A 20005-nucleotide genomic window follows, 5' to 3' on the forward strand; every position below is an offset into this window, starting at 1 on the left:
TCATATCTATCTTAGAAATTTGATATATTTTTTTAAATTAGATAATCAAAATCTACCAAAACTGTTTTCCTTCTCTTGGTGTGGTGGTTTTTTTTTTGTTCCCAACAACGCAGATTTTTTTTTTTGGGGGGGTGCAAGTGGAAAGTACTAAGTATATTATGTCTACAACCTTTATCAACCAAACTTATGATCTCATCAATAAATGTTATAATGCTTGTTTAACAAGACCTGTTTCCATCCTTTTTTTTTTTTTTTAACCAGGATCAGTGTCAGACTAACCAGCCTAAATCTTCCATTTACCCTTTTAAAATATTGGCACAGTAGGGTTTTTCAGTCCTCTGGAACTTACTTTAATTCTTTAAACAATTTTTTTTACAAATCTAAAATTTGCTAAATATCATCAATGGTTCAGTGAGCTCCTTCACCAATTCTTTTAAAACTCTTGGGTATAATCTGTCTGTATCAACCAAGCAAGGTACTAACAAACTGCAACAGGACTCTGGTTTTAAAGTGGAAACCTCTTTACCAAGCTGCTGCTGCACCCTCTGTAACTCTCACTCTGCCTCCTCAACTCCTCCCCCCTTCCTTCCTGTTTCCTGTCCTTTCAGACTCCCAACAGCCAGTGCTCCCAGTTCTAATAATTACAAACAACATCTAAACACCGCACTGTCTTGCTTATTTAAAAATGTTTGTTGTAGTTGCTGTTTAACATCTGTTGGAATAGAAGCTATTGTATATCAGTGTAAACTGAATGTCATACAGCTTCCTTCCAAATACAGAACAGAAAATTGTAGTGAACTCTTCAGCCTTTTCTGCATCATTCTTGACAATTTTACCATCCCTATATAGTAATGGACCTACACTCCATTGGCAGGATATCTTTTATTCCTGATATATTATTAAAATTCCTCATTGTCTTTAACCCTGCTGGCCATGTGTTTTATTTTCTTTTTTGTTTTGTTTTTTCATTGATAGTTTCCCTTTAGCTTTCCTTATCATTTGTGTGCATTTCATAACCTCTCATTTATAGCCATTACTGCCAATCTCGCCTGTTCCATATGCTTTATTTTTTATCACAGCTTTCACTTCCCTTCCCAAGCAGGTTTTTTTTTTAAACTGAGGAACCTCTTTCATAATTGAGGAATGGTTTGGACCATCTAGCAAAGTTTGTCTTGTTTAAAATTTCCCACCAATTAATTTTCCACTAGTCCATTCTCCGCCCTGTTTGTCATCATGGGCCAGGCCTAGTGAATCCAAACCACCACTCCTCACCCTCTGGTTATACAAATCCCTCCCTCTCCTGAAGCTATGCCCTGAGAAAGACCAGCATCTACTGATTATGAGGTTTGCACCAGTGCAATGTACCATGGCTTGAAACTCTTTGGGTCCCAATCAGGGGCGGCTCTAGACATTTCGCCGCCCCAAGCAGGGCGGCATGCCGCAGGGGGCGCTCTGCCGGTCGCCGGGAGGGCAGCAGACGGCTCCGGTGCACCTCCCACAGGTGTGTCTGCGGAGGGTCTGCTGGTCCTGCGGCTTTGGTGGACCTCCCGCAGTCCACCGGAGCCGCCTGCCACCCTCCCGGTGACCAGCAGAGTGCCCCCCGTGGCATGCCATCCCAAGCACGTGCTTGGTGCGCTGGGGTCTGGAGCCGCCCCTGGTCCCAATGGTCTATTGCCCAGTGTCTTAATTTCTGCTCTAAACCTTCCTAGCAGTAACTAAAATGCTGATTGGAAGAATAAAATGCTAACAGCAGGTTCTGAAATGTGTTCCTTTCTTAATGAAACTCGAGGCACCTTTTCTCTCGCAGGTGTAAAGACATTGATTGTTGAAATAGGCTTCTGGAGCAAAAATTCCCCGTAAAGCTTTGGTATGTGGCAGGAGCCCTTGAGTTGGGGGGATAGTGCCCCATTGTTAAGTATCAGAGGGGCAGCCGTGTTAGTCTGAATCTGTAAAAGCAGCAAAGAGTCCTGTGGCACCTTATAGACTAGCAGACGTATTGGAGCATGAGCTTTCATGGGTGAATACCCACTGCCCCATTGTTGTGAGGCTGGAGCCCTCAGTAAGGAAGTCAGTTCCTGGATTACCAGAGCGGGGTAGGGCTCGGGCCTGTTGAGGGAAGTATGTCAGCAGCCCTTGACCACAGCGTGGCATGTCTCCGGAGTAAAAGGGATTCCGCATGTGTGTGTGAGGGACATTGCTGCCTCTAGGAGGACCGCTGTGAACATGCTAATTGTTGCGTGACTGACACCTTCCAGGAGCTGGTGCATGCCCCAGCGTGGGGGATGTCTGCCTCTTTGTGCCTATGTAGTTGTAGGAATCATTGATCACTTGGACCCAAGTTAAAGGAAGTCTTAAACTTCTGAAAGGATTGAGCAGATGGCTGCCTCTTGCTGCAGAAACAGATCAAGGGCAGAATTTCCCAAAACTATTAAATTATTTAGAAGTCTAGGGTTTTTTTAGGCACTATTCGGAAGGTTGCCTCACATCCGCATTCAGTAGTGGTTAAGAGAGAATTTCTCAGCCAGTGGGTCACGACCTCCACGGTGATCACAAAAAGCAACTTGGGGAGTGGGAGATGCTGAAAACTTTATTGCTAAAATCTCACTCCCTGCACCCCTTCCCCCTTTAAGGTCGAGTTCTCTGTCTACCTCTCCAAGCATCCCTTCCCCCCGCCCCCAATCAGTTCTATAGGCTGATCACTGTTGGCATTGATCCATTTTTACTCTCACTTTTCTACTCAATGTAAAGGGAGGGGGGGAGTTGTGACAATTGGAGTGAGGGGGCATCAGCCCTCACCAGCCTAAGGCAGAGGATCAGCTGTGTAGTGAATGCAGCAGCAGGAGGGTCTCCTAGTGAAGGTGACAGAGCTGGGCCGAGCGCAACTACTTCTAGCTTTGTCTCTGTCATGGGACTTTCTTTAACGACCCCTCGTCTGTCTGGCCTTGCGGGCTGGAAAGTGCCACGTTCCTCCCAAGCAGCGCTGGGAAGGGCTGACTCACACCCAGGGTTGCCCATAGGGTGACCAGTCAGCAAGTGTGAAAAATCGGGACGGGGGGGGGGGGGGGTAATAGGCGCCTCTATAAGAAAAAGACCCAAAATCGGGACTGTCCCTATAAAACTGGGCCATCTGGTCACCGGAGCTGCCCAAAGGGCCAGGGCGCAGCTGGAGGGCTCGGGCTGGCCACAGATCAGCGGCGGCTTTGGCAGGTGTTGGCCTTTGTCTCCGTGTCCCAGGGGCGCTGGGAGAAGGCGCCTGCCCTGCGGGGGAGGCCCTGATACCGCGGTGACGGGCGCGCCGGGACGAGACCCCGCCCTGGTCCAGGCGGGGGGCGGGTCAGGGCGCGGCCCCGGGGGCAGCCGCAGCAGCGAGGCGGCAGCACCAGCCCTGGTCGGGCCGCGCAAGCCGAGCCCGCGGCGCGATGCCCGGGCGCAGCCTGATCCGGGCCCTGCCAGCCGGCCGCGGGGCGGGGCGAGCACCGGGGCGAGCGCGGCGCGAAGGTAGCTAAGGCGGGGGCCGGCTGGGTCCTGCGCGGGGAGACGGGAGCGGTCCCGGCGCCGGGGCAGGTAAGCGCGGGCCGGCCCCTTGGCACCTGTGCAGCCCAGGGCCGGACCCACCCCGGGGTCGCGGCGAGCAGGAGGAGAGGCGCCCCCGGTCCCCGCCCTTGCACGCACCCCCGTCTCCCCCCCCCCCGGCACTGGGCGCTGCGCGGACCTGCGGGGGGTGCAGGCTCTGACGTCCGTCCCTTTGCCCCCCCCCCCGCTCAGTCGTGGCAGGCTGGGTCTGGGAGAGCCGGGCAGGTGGCAGGAGATCTCCCAGCAGCACCGTGATCACAGGCAGTGAGCTCCCCGCTTCCCCCCTGCGTCCCCCCGCTGGCCAGGCCAGGAGGGGAACGGGGGGTGGGGGGCAGGGAATGGCTGTGCCCCCCCCCCCCAGTACCTGTGTCTGAGCTCAGCAATCTCTGCAAGGGAGCAGGAGGGGCCGGCTTGTTCCCTGGCTGGGCTTTGGCCTGGTGCTGGGAAGAGGGTGCCAGCCTTTCCCCTGAATATTGGGGTTCCCACAGGATATGGAGCTAGAGGTCAAGCTCCATTGGTGGTCCCTTGGGATAGAGATAGAGGGAGCTGGCTACCCCTAAAAGATGCAGGATGGGAGCGAAAACCCCCATTCCCCCTCCCCCGGAGGGCAGTGCAGCCAGTGAGGGCAGAGTAACTGGGGGGTGATGGGGGCAGATGAAAGAAAACTGGAGGATGGTGTTACTGGGGGGCTGGAGAGAGTGGGGCAGTGGGTAATAGCGGGTGGAGGTGGGGAGAAGCTGAGGCCAGAGGAGCAGGAGGCTGGAATGAAGGGACCAACAGCTGGAGTCAGTGAGTATATGAAGGGTGGGGCCTGGGTGAACTAGCACCCAGGTTGAACAAGTGGATTTAGGGGTGCAGCAGCTGGGATCAATGGGTGGAGAGGAGCCATGCTCAGGAAACTACCAGGTTCAGGGCTCCTGGGGGGAGCTGGGGTCGCTCTGAGAGCCGGGGGAGGGGATAGTTAGGCTGGGGGAGCATGGAGGGTTGTTGAGAACTGAGACCCCTGTGGGGCAGAGAGCTTGGGGGCAGGTGGTTTGGTCCTGGGAGGCTTCAGGGAGCTGGGAGCCTGACAGGCAAGTGGGACAGCCTGGCCCTGAATAGAGGGAGAGGCTGGCTCTGGCTGAAGAGTGGGCAGCAGATGTTCCACGATTCCCCGAGTGGGTGGCCGACACTGCCGTTACTGGGGCTGTCTGGTTCTAAATGCAGGCGCCGCTTCTGTTTGAGCTGAAAGAACCGGCTCTGTAGCAGGCTCCTCCACCTGTGGATGTGGGCCAGCCGCTACTAGAGAGGGACGGAGCCTCGTGGGGTGGGGGTGGGTTGCCCACCAGAGAGGGACACCGCAGGAGCTGGGACAGGGCGGGGATGTTTATGCTGCAGTCACAGGGTACGAATGCCGTGTAGACATACCTTGAGTCTGCTCCTGCACTCACCACCTTAGCAGTACGGTGGAGAAAGGGGCAGCCCTGTCTCCAAGGCCTGGCCAGTGACGATCATCTAGGGAGCGTGGCACAGGGCCCCTCCCTGCCTGACTGTACTTGTTGAGGTTTATACAGTCCCTCAGTACGAGGAGCCCTCACACTCCTCACACTTGGGAAATGTGTGATAAAAGTGGACTAGTCCAGTAGCCACCATTGACAAGTAATTTGCGTCAGTGGCCCAGCACCTGGGAACAACCCAAGATCTTTGTGACCTGCAGTTCCAAGCGGCTCAGGAACAATGGTCTTTGCAGCGTGATAGATTAGGGCTCTTTGCTGTGCTAGCCAATGCCCTGATTGTGGGCATAAAAGGGGGTGGAGCCCAGGCACAGGAATTCCCCTGGTGAAGGTGGGGGAGTCTACTGATGTTAAAGGGGGGCTGCTCATTGCCCCCAGGTTAGGGGCATGTTGGAGGAGGAGGGAAGGGGAATTGCCAGAGCACTGCACTCTGGCTGCCCTGGTCTGCTGGATGGCTCTATAGGCAGTAAGCATAAGCTAGGGCAGCCCCTGGACTGCTCTAGTTTACAGCTGTAACAGACTGTGGCCCAAAGACACCCCCAGAATCACGAAGGTGCAAAAGTGGCACCTGGCCACCTTTGTGCTCCTCCCTTCCCTGCCAATTCCAAACCACATCCGAGGTGGCAGCAACACTTTAAGAGCTTAATGTGCTCACGTTGGGGGGGACCCAGTAATTTCCATCCCAGAATACTGAAAGCGCTGGCACATAAATCCAGTAGCAAGGATGTTAATAAAACTATCAAACTGGGGGTGGTACCATGTGACTGGCAAATCACCAATGTAATACTTAAGAAAGGGGGGCAGGGGAGTGATCTGGGCAATGATAGACCTGTCAGGGTATGTCTACACAGCAAAAAAAACCCTGCAGCTGGTCTGTGCCAGCCGACTCGGGCTCGGGGAGCTTGGGCCAGGATCGGGCTGGAGCCTGAGCTCTGGGACCCTCCTCACCTTGCAGGGTCCCGGAGCCTGGACATCTACACTGCAGTGAAACCACCCCGCAGCCTGAGCCCCGTGAGCAGGTGTCCGTTTGTTGTGGAAAAATACCCTTAGTCAGACCTCAATAGTACATCAGGCTTTAAAATCAATTGAGACGGAAAGAATAATGAAATACATGGAAGTAAAGGGAGAAAGGAAGGTAATGCAGCATGGGCTTACCAAAGGAAGACGATGCCAAGCTAACCCGATGTCTTTCTTTGATAATTGATATTTTAGGTGAGGGAAATGCCATAGATCTAATAGCAGTAAAGCATCTGATACAGCACTACATTATCAGGGAAGCAGGAGAAGATGGGAGTTGAACAAGAATTGTAAGGTGGTAAGGAGCTAGCTAAAGGAGAGAAGACAACGGGTTGTGCTGAAAAGTGAATGATGGGCTGGCAGAAGGCTACTCAAGGATCAGTCTTGGGGCCAATCTTGAATATTTTTATTAAGGACCTTGGCACAAGAAGTAGGATGAGTGCTAACGAAATTTGCTGATGACACAGAGTTGAGGGTCACCATCAGTACAGAGGGGGATCAGACTAGTACACAAGAAGAAACGAATGACCTAGAGGACTGGGGTAAGAGCAGTGGGATGAAATTTAATAGTACAAAGTTCAAGATCATGCAGCATAGGGACTAATAAGAATTTCTGCTGCAAGCTGGAGGTTCATCAGTTGGCCGTGATGAAGAGGAAAGAGACCTGATTATGTGGGTTGATTGTAGGATGACTATGCGCTGCCAATGTGACGCGACTGTGAAAAAGCAAATGTGACCCTCGGCTGGATCAGGCGAGGCATTTCCTGTAAAGATATTGAAGTATTAATGCCATTGTACAAGGCACTGGTAAGACCTCCTCTGGAATACTGCATACACTTCAGGTCACCCATGTTAAAACCCAACCCCTCACCTGCCAACTGGAGCAGATGCAGAGAAGGGCTACTAGGTTAATCATGGGAATGGAGAGCCTGTCTTAGTAGAGGAAATTAAGAGCTTGGCTTTTTTAGCCTTGCAAAAAGAAGGCTGAGAGGGATCTGCATGTGCTCTATAATTTCATCGGCGAGGAAGGGGAGAGTGGAAGTGGGTAAACTTTATGGAGGGTGAAGAGCTATTTAAGCTAAAGCACAGTGTTGACACAAGAACAAATGAGGATAAACTGGCCATGAACAAATTTAGGTCTGAAATTAGAAGAAGCTATGTGGGCAAAAACCCTAACTAGTTTTAAGATAGAGCTTGACAAATTTCTGAGTGATTGTATGATGGGGTTACTTGTGGTATGGGGGCAGGACTCGGCAGCCACGGAGATCTCTTCTAGTTCATGTCTTATGTTCCTAAAATCTTGTGCTTCAGGACTTCAGTTGGTCACCTGTAGGGACCAGAAAGGAATGCCCCCCAGTGTATTCCGGTGTTTGGGCTGGGAAGAGTCCTTCCTCTGAAGCATCAGAGGTGGCCAAAGCTGGAGATGGGACCCTAGATGGGATGGGCCAGTGCTCTCAGGTGGTTCTGCAAATTCTCTCTCCAGACTTGGCTATTGAGTCTTGCCCACATGCTCAGGGTCTAACTGATCTCCATGTATGGGATCGGGAAGGAATTTCCCCCAGGTCAGATTAGCACTGACCTTGGGGCATTTTCATCTTCTTCAGCAGCATCGGGTGTGCGTCAGTTGCTAGAGTGATCTCAGCATATCTCACTAAATTGATTCCCTGCCGTTGCCAAGGGCATTGGTTCACCCTTGGTCCCTCCTCTTCTCTGCCTGTGGCACGTCATAGTCTAGTCTCCTGGGGTCTGTAATATGTTGGTCTAATTCTGGTTGTTGGGTTTGGGGTGGGGGTGGCTGGAAGTGTTGGTGGCCTATGCTATACAGAAGGTCACACGAGATGATCTCGGGGTCCATTCTAACCTTAAACCCGTGACTCTGTCCACCTGGAATGTTGATACATTTTCTGCTTAGACACAGCGGGGCCTAATTCATCCCTTGTCCCAGGGGTCTCCAATTCAAATGACCACGAGGGCCACATGAGGCTAGTTCATTGGCCCGAGGGCCGCATCACTGACACCCCACCCCTCGCTGCCACCGGCCCTGCCCCCACCTCTTCCCTGCCCCCATTCCAACCCCCTTCCTGAAGTCCCCACTCCAACTCTGCCTCCTCCCTGCCCCCAGAGGGCGCATGAGGGTTGTGGTGGGGGCTCAGGTCAGGGGGTTGGGGGTCAGGCAGGGGGCTCAGGGCAGGGGTGCAGGAGGGCTTCGGGGTGGCAGCAGCACACACCGGGGCCAGGGCAGGCTGCCGGCCCCAGCCCCGCTCCAGGATGTAGCTGGAACTATGTCCCTGTGGCCCCTGGGGTAGGGGGGGACGCAGGGCTCTGTATGCTACTTGCCGCGCCTCCAGGTACCTCCCCCAAAGCTCCCATTGGCTGCAGTTCCCTGTGCCCGGCCAATGGGAGCTGCGGGGTGGGGGACAGGGTGGTGTCAGCCACTTCAGGGAGCGGCACGGGGCTCGAGGGGGACAATCCTGTGGCTGTAGCTTGCCCACCCCTGGCCTGGAGATAGGCCGGGGGGGCGGGTGCGAGCCGCTTGGCGGGCCGCAGGAAATAGCCCTGTGGGCCGTGTGTTTGAAACCCCTGCCTTATCCGTTCTCCCTGCACCCAGCCACCATCTGTAGATTGTCTTCTCCTTTCCTGAATTGTGCTTAGCCCAGGAAGATCTCTGAGATACCCGTGTGTAACAGCCCCCGGTTGTCGGCCGGTGGGATCGAACTGGGGTTTCTGGAGCTTAGTGCATAAGCCTCTACTGCGGGAGCTAACAGCCATATGGCTGTTAGCTCAGGCTGTAGAGCAGACTCATTAATCTCTCTCTCTCTCTCTCTGTGGTCTCCGTGCCACTCGCTGGGACAGAGCACCACGCCCAGGAGGTGTGTGGGTTACACACGTCAAAGCACACAGCATAGCTCCTCCCCTAGTACCGGGCTAGCCAGAGGCCCTCAGCATCTGTTCGGGAGCTGATCCTGCTAGTTGCTGTAAATCACCAATTCCAAGGCTGGTTGTTTTACTCAGCTGCAGTTTAAAAAAAAAAATGGAGGAACAAACATACACTAAACATTCAGCACGAGAAAAACCGTGTGACTCCGTGTATTGAAACAGCATTTTTTTAAAATGTAATTTCATAATTTTTTTAAAAAGCCACGATAACATTTCTGTTTGTTCATTTTGGACCATATGTCACCCCCTCGTGGGTCACCAGCAGAGCGGGAACCTTTAGATGCACAGCACAGACCTCTGAGCATTAACAGACTTAGCTTCTGAGGGACCATCCGCTAACGAGGGGTGAGGCAGACGCTTTGCCAGTGGGTTTCACGGCTGCTGGCTAACAGCAGAGGAATGTGGAGACTCAGGAATCCTGGGTTCAGTTACAGGTTCTGGAGGGGAGTGTCCTCTAATGATTGAGGCCCTTTCTGCCCCATCCCCTCTGCCCCTCCTCTCCCCTCCGGCCCCTGCCCCTCTGCTCCTCCACCCTTTGTATTGGAGCCAGGCTGCTGCCTAGTCCTGAACCTGTCCCCACAGCAGCTGGGAGGAGGAATTAGAGGGACCCGCTGTCCTGGGATGGAGCATGCTCTGTGGGAACAGAGTCTGATCAGCATGTATGAGGCAGGAGGGAATGGTGCCTGCTCAGTGCAGTTGGTCTCTGAGATAATAACGCTGCCAGTCTGTACTGAGCATTGATGTGTGAATTGAAATCTTAAAGGCTTAAAATGGGACCACATTGGGGCAAGTTTTCAAGGGGACACCAAAAGGCACATCCCTGACTATAGGGTAACCTCCCTGCCAAATGTCAGGCCCTGCTTCAGAGCCTGAAGGGGCTAGAGTTTCGCAGTGAAATGGTTGTAGGGGTTTTTGTGCACATAGGCAAAACAATGTATTTTTTCCTCTTAACCTTGTGCTCAGAAACAGCTGAACAGGTTCTGATCACCTCTAAAAAGAGTCAGGCTGACACCCAGCACTGGGAATTTCAGCCCAAACCCTTAATGTTTGGCAAAGTGATATGCAACTGAAAATGGGTTTATCTTTGAAAGTGGCAGTCGCCTTCACTAGAGGTGATACTACCAGCTCTGCCTAAAATACTCATTTCAAAGAAGTCATGGGCTCCCGTGTAAATGGTTTGTGGGTACACATATGGAATCAATTCTGTGGTCTGTTCACAAAGGACAGGTTCACTCCTGGGTGAACAGGAATCCTCCTGGGAAGGGACTTTTTGATGAAACACCGGTACATCCTTAATAAATCATTGCTTCTTCCCTACTTCTCTTGGATTCCCTGGCTGCAATGTACAGCCGTAACACACAATTCCCCATAACCGGTGTGGTTCCTCGAGGAACAACCGAGGCAGGCCTGAGTCTGGGAACATAGGGGCCCAGCTGGAAACCACCTGAGCCCTTGCCACCTGCCTGCCCCCTGCTGGTAATTGTTGGGAGTTTGGAGAGATGTATCCTTGGTCGTGTGATGTGGGTGTTACACAATCGGGAGCCAGGCTAGTGCTTGCTGGACCTGAGTTAGTTAAAGTGCGGTGGGGAGCAGGGAGGGAGAGGGGGCTGGCTCATGTTTGGGCCATGTGTGTGGGGGACAGGGGGGCTGGTTCATGCTTTCTTTATTCCTCGCTAGGTTTTTGACGTGGAGACTTCTGCGTGACACGCTGCTCTGACCCTCCCTGTCCTCCTGCCGTCCCTGCTGCAGGCGGGGCTGCCTGTGTGAGATGGCGGGCTGGCTGCCTCGCTCTGCGGACCTAACCCGCTTCTGCCAGAAGCTCAACCGGGTGAAAACTCTGGAGGATGACATGATGGAGACGACCTTCAACAGATGCCTCTCCACCGTTGACCTGACGCTGCTGGGCATAGGGGGCATGGTTGGCTCTGGCCTGTATGTCCTCACGGGCACAGTAGCCAAGGAGATTGCTGGCCCTGCTGTCGTTGTCTCTTTCATCATTGCTGGCTTTGCCTCTCTGCTGGCAGCTCTCTGTTATGCCGAGTTCGGTGCCCGGGTGCCTAAGACAGGCTCTGCGTACATGTTCACCTACGTCTCCATGGGCGAGATCTGGGCCTTCCTGATTGGCTGGAATGTGCTCCTGGAGTACATGATCGGGGGCGCTGCGGTGGCAAGGGCATGGAGTGCCTATCTGGATTCCATATTTAGTCATAAAATAAAAAATTTCACTGAGACCCACGTTGGCACATGGCAGGTGCCGTTCCTGGCACAGTACCCAGACTTCCTGGCAGCAGGCGTCTTGCTGATAGCCACAGCATTCATCTCCTTTGGGGCCAAAGTGTCCTCCTGGCTTAACCACGTGTTCTCGGCCATCAGCTTGGGTGTGATCCTCTTCATCCTCATTATGGGATTCATTCTCGCAGAACCCAAGAACTGGAGTGCTCAGGAAGGCGGCTTTGCTCCGTATGGACTGTCAGGCATCATGGCAGGCACGGCCACCTGCTTCTATGCCTTTGTAGGCTTTGATGTCATAGCAGCCTCCAGTGAAGAAGCCAGAAACCCCCAGAAGGCTGTTCCCAGAGCAATAGCCATCTCCTTGGGCCTGGCCGCGGGGGCCTATATACTGGTGTCTGTGGTGCTGACGCTGATGGTGCCCTGGCACACTCTGGATCCTGACTCTGCCCTGGCAGATGCGTTTTACAGACGAGGTTACTCGTGGGCAGGGTTTATAGTAGCTGCTGGTTCCATTTGTGGTAAGTATGGACAGGCTGAAACCTCAGGTCCAGACGCCCAGTGCCCCAGTCCCTGGGCTAGCAGCTCGGCCTGTCCCCTCTGGCAGGGTACGTGAAAGAAATGACATCTCGAGTTATGCACTGCACGTTTCCAGGGCCTGATTCATAGCCGCCAGGCTACTGGGTAGTGCTCAGAGTCCTGGATGTCATTTCCAGGTTTGCCACTGACTCGCAGCGTGACCTTGGCCAAGTCTCTTAACTGCTCTGCTCCGTTTCCCCTGCTGTACCATGGGGATAGGAAATGCTGGGGGCTAACTCCACCTTCTTGGGGGCTGCCTCCCCTCTGAGTTGCTCCCATTGACTGGGGCTGCCTGTTGGTCTGTCCCAGGGTTGAGGGACCCTGGGAATGAAGCAGAGCCCTGGATGAAGTTCCTACTCCCAGGCAGTCTCTCCCGATGGCAAAGTATTCACTCGGGCTCCAGGGTCCTGGATCTACCATGTGCCTGCTCCCTGGAAAAGCACTGAGGAGCGATGGGCTCCACTGGAGTGAGCAGATGAGCCTGACCGTGGCCGCCTCGTGGGAGAGATCCCCACAGTCCCTGGCAGGTGCACACGAGCTCAGGAACTGCACGGCTGCCTCGTCCCCGAGCCAGCTCTGGTCCCCAGGGTGGGGTGGGCAGGTTCGGGTGTGTGACTCTGACCCTGTGGCCTCTCTCTCTCTTTATCCTTCCCTCCCCCCAGCCATGAACACGGTTCTGCTGAGCAACCTCTTCTCCCTTCCCAGAATTGTTTACGCCATGGCGGAGGACGGGCTCTTTTTCCAGGTGTTCTCCAGAGTGCACCCCCGCACGCAGGTGCCCGTGGTCGGGATTGTGGTGTTTGGGGTGCTCATGGCTCTGATGGCCCTCGTCTTCGACCTGGAGGCCCTGGTGCAGTTTCTGTCCATTGGCACTCTGCAGGCTTACACCTTCGTCGCAGCCAGCATCATTGTGCTGCGCTTTCAGCAGGAGAAGTCGGCAGCTCCCCCTCAGCCTGCTGGGAGCCAGCCCAGTCCTGGGCCCAGCGAGGGGGCTGGGCCCAGCGAGCTAAAGGAATACGAATCCTTCTCGGACAAGCTGCAGCTGGTGGGCACTGACAAAGCCAAAGTGCACCGGGAGCCAGGGCAGCTGAAGGCAGCTTTCGAGCCCTACCTGGAGTTCCTCAGCGACTTCTACCCTGGGGAGGTGGTCACCATTGCCGTGGTTACCTTGATGGTGTCTGCCATATGCCTGTGCTCCATCTTGGTATTTGGCAACACCCATCTTCACCTGCCCACCTGGAGCTACTCCCTGCTGCTGCTCCTCTTCAGCCTGGGATTTCTGCTCAGCTTGCTTCTCATTTGGGTCCATGAGCAACAGCAGAGCACCAAGACCTTTCAGGTAGCCACCTGCCCCTTTCATTCTCATTGGTTGCTGTGGCCTGGGGGAGGTTGGATTGGCCCTTGCACAATAATGTCTGCAGTAGAGGAAGGCTGGGCTTGTGATGAAAGTGCAGGTTTTCTTTTACTGGACCAACCTCTGTTGGCGAGAGACAAGCTTTTGAGTTACACAGAGCATTTCTTCATCTAGGACACCTTCATCTCCATCTGTGGCACTCCAAATGCCCACAATTAAGCATAATTAATATTATGTAGTTAACTCGAGCGATTAACCCAAAACAAATTAACTCGATTAAAAAAATTAATCGTGATCAATTAGAGTTTTAATCACACCGGTTAACAATAATAGAAAACCAATTTAAATTTTTTGATGCTTTTTTACATTTTTCAAATATATTGATTTCAATTACAAGACAGAACCCAAAGTGTACAGGCCTCACTTTATATTTTTATTAAATATTTGCCTTGTAAAAAAAGATAAACACAAGATAGTATTTTTCAGTTCACCTCCTACAAGTACTGTAGTGCAGTCTCTTTATCATGAAAGTGCAACTTACAGATGTAGAATTTTTTTTAATAACTGCACTCAAAAATAAAACAATGTAAAACTTTAGAGCCCACAAGTCCACTCAGTCCTACTTCTTGTTCAGCCAATCGCTCAGGCAGATGAGTTTGTTTACATTTACAGGGGATAATGCTGCACAATTCTTCTTTACAATGTCACCTGAAAGTAAGAACAGGCGTTTGTGTGGCACAATTGTCGCCAGCGTTGCAAGGTATTTACGTGCCAGATATGCTAAACATTCGCATGCCCCTTAGTGCAATCTACAAGTTGAAGCAAGATCTTTTGTTTATCTCTTTCCAGTGCAAATACTTGTAATAAAAAATAACAAAGTGAGCAGTGTACACTTTGTAGTCTGTGTAATTGAAATCAATATGTTTGAAAATATAGAAAAACATTCAAAATGTTTATAATGCATTTAAATTGGTATTCTGTTTCACAGTGTGATTAAAACTGCAATTGCAATTAATATTTTAAACCATTTGACAGCCCTAATATTAACTATTTGCATCAATCCTCTCTGTTATTTCCTAACGATTCCTATGCATCAGTGTGGTCTAACTACCTGTCTAGTGCCTGGTAACCTAAAGACCAAACCCACCCTGAACTCCCTTCTTCAGAAATCTTGCCCTGTCCCTTTCATGGTCTCCCACTCACCATCTACGAATAAGAGTGCAGAATTATGACCTAAAGTTATATTTCTCTAGGCCTGTAGGATCATAAATAAAACCCAGCCTTTAGCGTAACTACTGCTATTAGGCCTCCTACAACAAATCCTTAATATAGCAAACCTGGGAACCCAGTTGCTTATGTTCACCTGCTTGCCTCCCAGGTCTGTTTCAACCTAGTAAGCAAAACATCAAGACAACGAGGCGCTGAGTATCAGTGTTTTGATACTCAAAACATTAAGGTCAATCATATACCCCTGTATCATTATACTCATTGCAAGCAGGGGGAAGGTCATAGGTCAACAACCTTTTTGAAGAATTTTTCTCAGCAGTTGTCCACCTTGCCGTGTCCTTTGAATGTGTGAGCTCAGCCTTAGTTGTGACTGTTGTAGGCGTGTTCTCTCCTTCTCACTGGCTGCTCTTTTCCTGGCAGATTCCGCTTGTGCCGCTCACTCCTGCGCTGAGTGTTCTCCTGAACGTCTATCTCATGCTGAAGCTGAGCTACATGACATGGCTTCGATTCTCTGTCTGGTTGATCCTAGGTGAGTTCAGGCGGTGGCTAATCAGTGACGTTACCTCCCCTGAGAAGCAGGCCCATTCTGAGCTGAGGAGCTGGTGATATCCATGGTGATGCTGGGCTGGGTCATACAGGTCCCTGTAACAAAGCCTGGAGAACGATGTTTGAATGACTAGGGAGTCGGACGCAGACAAGGATATACTTGCATCGCTTAGAATAGCGTGGAGCAAAGGGTAAGAGAGCATCAGTAGCTGCCCAGGAGGCGTCAGAGCCAAGGGAGTGATCTGCTGTTAGAGAAAAGAATCAAGAATTGACTGCTATTTAGTATAAAAAGCCTTGGCAGAGTGGAATGCAGCTTGGCTAGGGAGTTGTAGGCCAAGTGTTTGATAAAATGCATCTCGCTGTCAGTGGGAAAATGAATTAAAATGGTCTTGGGTTAAAAAAAATAAAAATCAGTGAAATGGCCCTGGCTGGTCTGGGAAAGTAAGGAGGGAAATTAGGCCAAGGGCCTGTTGAGGCTTTGGTTTTAACTCCCCGGCAGGGTGTGCGGATACAACGATGGTCAGGGCCATTATAAAGAGATGGGAAGGGATACTGTCACATGGTCTGAAACTGGTGGAAGGACCATAGACAATGGGCCATGGAAAATGCCAGCTGGTGGAGTAGGCGGGCGGGGGCCGGTGGGGCCCTGCAGCACTGGTGTTGGGCCTGCTTTCATTTTCCCTCCCTTTTCTAGTCAGAACCTCCATCGCACACATCGGGGGTCTCTCCCTCCCACCTTGGCTGAGTCAGACACAAGCTCCTTTGCCTTGCTGCTAAAGCAAACACACTCTCTCTCTCTGCTGCAACAGGCCTCTTGGTGTACTTTGGTTACGGCATCTGGCACAGCAAAGAGAACCTGCGTGAGCCCACGTCCCGCAGTGTGAGCGCCCGCTACGTGGTGTTCCCTAGCAGCAGCCTGGAGGAGACGGTGCAGGCAGTTCAACCCAACCCCCAGCCCTTGACGGAGCTGCCGGACATGGTGACCGAGGAAGCCAAGCGATGATGCGTCAAGGGCGTAGCAGCCTCCCTGCGTGAAAAAGGACACCCCCCACCCCCACTTTCCTCTGCCGAAACAGCTGCCAGGGCTGGGGCTTCCCTGAGCAAACTCTGGGCTCTGGAGACAGGACGGTGATACACATCCTCTCCCCTCCTCACTCACAGCAAAAGCACTAGGGAGGTGATGGCTGCCTCCTTTTCCATACCCTGGCACACAGGATCTGGCTTTTATCCCCCTACTTCTAGCTCGTAGTAATGTGTAAGCCGCGTCTTCCCCAACTGCTCCACCCGAATCCCTTGCCAAACCCAGCACAACCCTCGTAACAACAGAAGGGTCATGTTTCAATTCCACCACTCTGTGCCCTGCCTGTCCTGAAATAGCGGGGGGCAACAGAGTCAATGTGGCCATTCCCAGCAGAGCCCCCCGTCTCTTCCAATGGCCCAGGGTGTATGATGAAGGGTCTCTGGCAAACACCCAGGTCACGCAGGGCTGAGAGTCAGGACTTTATCCTGGCTCTCACATGGACTCCTCGCCTCAGCTGAGTCCCTTCTCCCTAAACCTCATCCCCAGCCGAGGGTGATGCTTAATTAGATGGTGTGTGCAAAGCGCTACAAGTGCACAGCATTAGGGCATTTCTACACGAGCTTTCCTAGGGTTCTTGGCACAGACAATCAGGTGCTGATCAGGCACCTGCTGGCATTCCCTGCCCTGGCCCAGGTCAGCACGAATCATAGAATACCAGGGTTGGAAGGGACCTCAGGAGGTATCTAGTCCACCCCCCTGCTCAAAGCAGGACCAGTCCCCAGACAGATTTTTGTCCCAGGTCCCTAAATGGCCCCCTCGTGGATTGAACTCACAACCCTGGGTTTAGCAGGCCAATGCACAAATCACTGAGCTATCCCCTTGAAGTTGCATGTTCAAGCACCTAGTTCAGTGGGGGTCACACCCAGGGCACATTTATGTGGTTCCATTATTCTAAAAGGCACAGAAATGAGTGTGGTGCTGGGGGGCGGCCCAGGCCTTTGTACTGAGTTGGGCTGGCACAGGTGAGGCCGAGCCGAAACCCTCTGGTTATAAATCCATGGCCACACGGGGACAAGTGCAGAGGGAGCAGAGATTCCCCCCTACCCTTTGTTAGCTAGTCCCATGCGAATGGTTTCTAGACAATCACTTTACTAGTGCAGTGAAATAGCACAGCCAGGGTAATGCGCCCTCGCTCTCTCATCCCAAGCAGCTGGGCTGCCTGACCACCAGCCTGACTCTCCTGTGCCCCCAGCCTCCCAGGCGTAGCGCTCAGCCCTGTACGACACACAGGACAGCTAGGCCCTGCCCGGCAGAGAGCGCGCTCTGAAAGTGAGCGGCAGCTCTGCGTTTCCGAGAACGGCTAGGGACGTGTGTCCTGACGCAGGGTTGAATGAGCTTGCAGTGGCCTGGGGCTCCATCCATGTGACAGCTGCCTATTCAAATTTACAGCAGCCCTCCTGGGGCTGCCTCTCAATCCCATCCCCCCGCTGATACCGGGCCCCACAAGGGGCTGCTTTGGGCTCTGGCTCCTGTGCCCCTCGCCCTTTGCAGTTTCCTTGTGGCCCTACAGGCTGCTGTCACGGCACACAGGGCTGGGGGCAGGCCCTCGTGTCCCCTACGCCCTGGCAGGCTCTAGCCCCTAGGCTGGCCCTGCTCTGTTGCCAGCTTTCATGTAAATTGGGCTGTGGCCTCCCCCGCAAAGCCAGCTTTTGGGATCCCCTCTGCCTGGTGTCAGGGTAAGGCCTTGCCCTGCAGATCAGTTCATTTCTGAGGCTCCTTTTTCCACGGTTCTTTCCCCTGTTCTCCTCTTGGCTGCTGTGCCGTGAGCTACTGAGCCCAGCTCTGACTTTAAGCCAGTGCCCAGGGGGAGCGGGAAGGTGGCTGTTGTTTACTGTACACATCCCCCACCCTCCGCAGCTGCAGACTGCGAGTGGGCATCTCAGCTGTCCCCCACCTCCCCCCGGCTCTGCTGTGGCCCAGGTGAGGTGCAGGTGTGAGTACGGCATTGTTACTGGGTGAGCTGCGGCCGAGGCCTAGTTACTAGTATTTATTAGGAGGAAATGTGCAGAGACAACGCATGTACCCCAGAAAGCACAACGGCCAGGCCCTGCAGCAGTGCCTGCCCCCCATCCTCCTCCCCTGGCCTTGTGGCGCACTGGGAGGGGTTTGTATAAGGCAGGAGATAGGGGGCAGGGGAAGGGACTCTGGGCTTATGTTCTGACAGCCTGGCTCTGCCTGCTGCAGCTGAGAGCTGCTCCTGGAGCCCACCAGAGGCAGCTATGCAGCCTGGCCATTAGCTTGTGAATTTGCTGTGACTGCCTGAGGTGGTGTATTTAGCACATGCTGTTCTGGGTCCTGGCTGCTCCGTGCTCTGTTGGTGCCACCTTGCCCTGCCCTGGCACTTGTGTTGTGTGAAATGTACCACACGGGGGGCTGCTATTGCCAGTGGAGTTGTGTGTCCGTGCTGTGCTCTGTGCCTCTGTGTAACAGCTTGTAACAAAGGTGCTGGCACTAGCCCTACGTATAAATTATGGTCCTGCACTCTCTCTGCCTGGGCGGGAGTCTGTCCACACTGTGCTGTAGTCAGTCTGCCTGGAAGTGGAGCCGGCCTGGTGCAAGTCTGAGGCCAGCCCTGCCGGCCCCACAGAAAAGCCCCTTCTGAGGCACCCCGCTGCACCAGCAGGGATTCGGGCATGGCTCTTCTTGGGCTTTGCTCTCCCAAACCTCCAACAGCTTTGCTGCATCGTGCCCAAGTCCTGCCAAGACTGGACCCAGGCAGAAGCACCAGGGCTGGGAGGCTGGCTGCTGACTCCAGCTGGAGATGAGTTTGAGGGGTCCCTTGGAGGAGCCAGTCTGCACAGCAGCAGGGGTGTAGTATCACCAGCCTCAAATAGGCCCCAGGGCCGGATTAACACATAAGCACTATAGACTCATACCTAGGGCCCCGGCTGCCGGAGTCATGTGATGAGGGCAGAACCCTTAACAATGGTCAGTCTCTGGCTGTAGCGTTTGCATAGAAAAGGTGGAAGACACAAACCCAGCGTAATCAGTGCACTGACACCTGAGGAGTTCCCCTGATTCACTGCCTTGCAATGCCCCATCAGCCCCAGGCCACCAGGGGACTGAGCATAGCTGGAGGAAAGAGGGTTGGCCCACCCACACATGGATACTCGCCAGCTGCTGGGGCATGCACTGGAGGGGCCCCGGCTGCCACACCTGCCTCTCTGAAAAGGAGCAGGGGGGAGCATGGCACCACCACTTCAGGCAGGGGGTGAAGGCATGATGGGGAGCAGTTGTGTTGGGCCAGGCCTAAAGCTCTGCTATGCCTCAGCCCATCCCTCCAGCTTTCTTTGCCATAGCTCTCTCCCCTGCCCGTCCCACCTGTCACATTGTCAGGGCATCCCCTTGCCCATGGGCCACTCCAGGTGTGCCCAGGCAGGTCTTAGTGCTCCAGCTGTCACATGTCTCCAGGCAGTGACCCTTGGTCCCCCTCCCTCAGTGTGATGTCCCCAGCAAGCCAGCGTGCACCTGTGCGTTGTCCTGTCTCCGAGGGCCCTGCAGTGTATTGCCAGCAGTGGTAAGTTACAGCACAGCTCTTTTGAAGTAGGCACTTCTAGTTTTAAGGTAAAAACAATAAAAGTTCTTATGCAGATGCTTAAAGATTACAAGGCCCCCCCTCCCCCCTGCCATTTGGAGGGCTGCAGGCTGTCATAGGGCAGCCTTACCTGGGGTGTCCTCCAGAATCAGGGTGTGGCACAGCATAAGTCCCCACATATAGTCCAGTGCACATAGTACTTAAAATACCACAGCTGGTCCTTCAGTGCCCCACATACAAGACACTGGCATCTTCTGCCACAGCCAGGCTCTTCAGTCCTTATTTCAGGACAGCTCCTACAGCCCTTCTAACTGGAGTGCAACTCCGCTCTTCCCAGCAGGCACCTCCACAACCTCTCTGCTGGGAGATCCTCTCCACGTGGGGAGCGACCCTCAGCCCTCTGGTGCCAGCTCTCCAGTGTGACATCAGCTGGC

General features: G+C 53.3%; 1 protein-coding gene across 1 annotated transcript; it reads left to right on the forward strand.

The window, feature by feature from the left end:
- Positions 1 to 3432: 3432 nt before the first annotated feature.
- On the forward strand, positions 3433 to 16539 carry SLC7A4 (solute carrier family 7 member 4). The gene is made up of 5 exons (XM_039505577.1): positions 3433 to 3564; positions 10698 to 11770; positions 12491 to 13167; positions 14830 to 14938; positions 15765 to 16539. The coding sequence occupies exons 2-5, from the start codon at positions 10789 to 10791 to the stop codon at positions 15956 to 15958; spliced, it is 1962 nt and encodes a 653-aa protein (XP_039361511.1). The 5' UTR covers positions 3433 to 3564; positions 10698 to 10788; the 3' UTR covers positions 15959 to 16539.
- The last annotated feature ends 3466 nt before the right edge of the window (positions 16540 to 20005 follow it).

Source organism: Mauremys reevesii, linkage group 18 (genome assembly GCF_016161935.1).
Source record: "Mauremys reevesii isolate NIE-2019 linkage group 18, ASM1616193v1, whole genome shotgun sequence".
Classification (NCBI taxonomy): Eukaryota; Metazoa; Chordata; order Testudines; family Geoemydidae; genus Mauremys; species Mauremys reevesii.

What these genes read in the sequence shown, in the direction of transcription:
- SLC7A4 (XM_039505577.1), top strand. Translation starts at nt 10,789, where the DNA reads ATGGCGGGCTGGCTGCCTCGCTCTGCGGACCTAACCCGCTTCTGCCAG. An exon ending in AGCTGCTGGTTCCATTTGTG is followed by an intron (nt 11,771 to 12,490) that starts GTAAGTATGGAC and finishes CCCTCCCCCCAG; the next exon opens with CCATGAACACGGTTCTGCTG. An exon ending in AGAGCACCAAGACCTTTCAG is followed by an intron (nt 13,168 to 14,829) that starts GTAGCCACCTGC and finishes TTTTCCTGGCAG; the next exon opens with ATTCCGCTTGTGCCGCTCAC.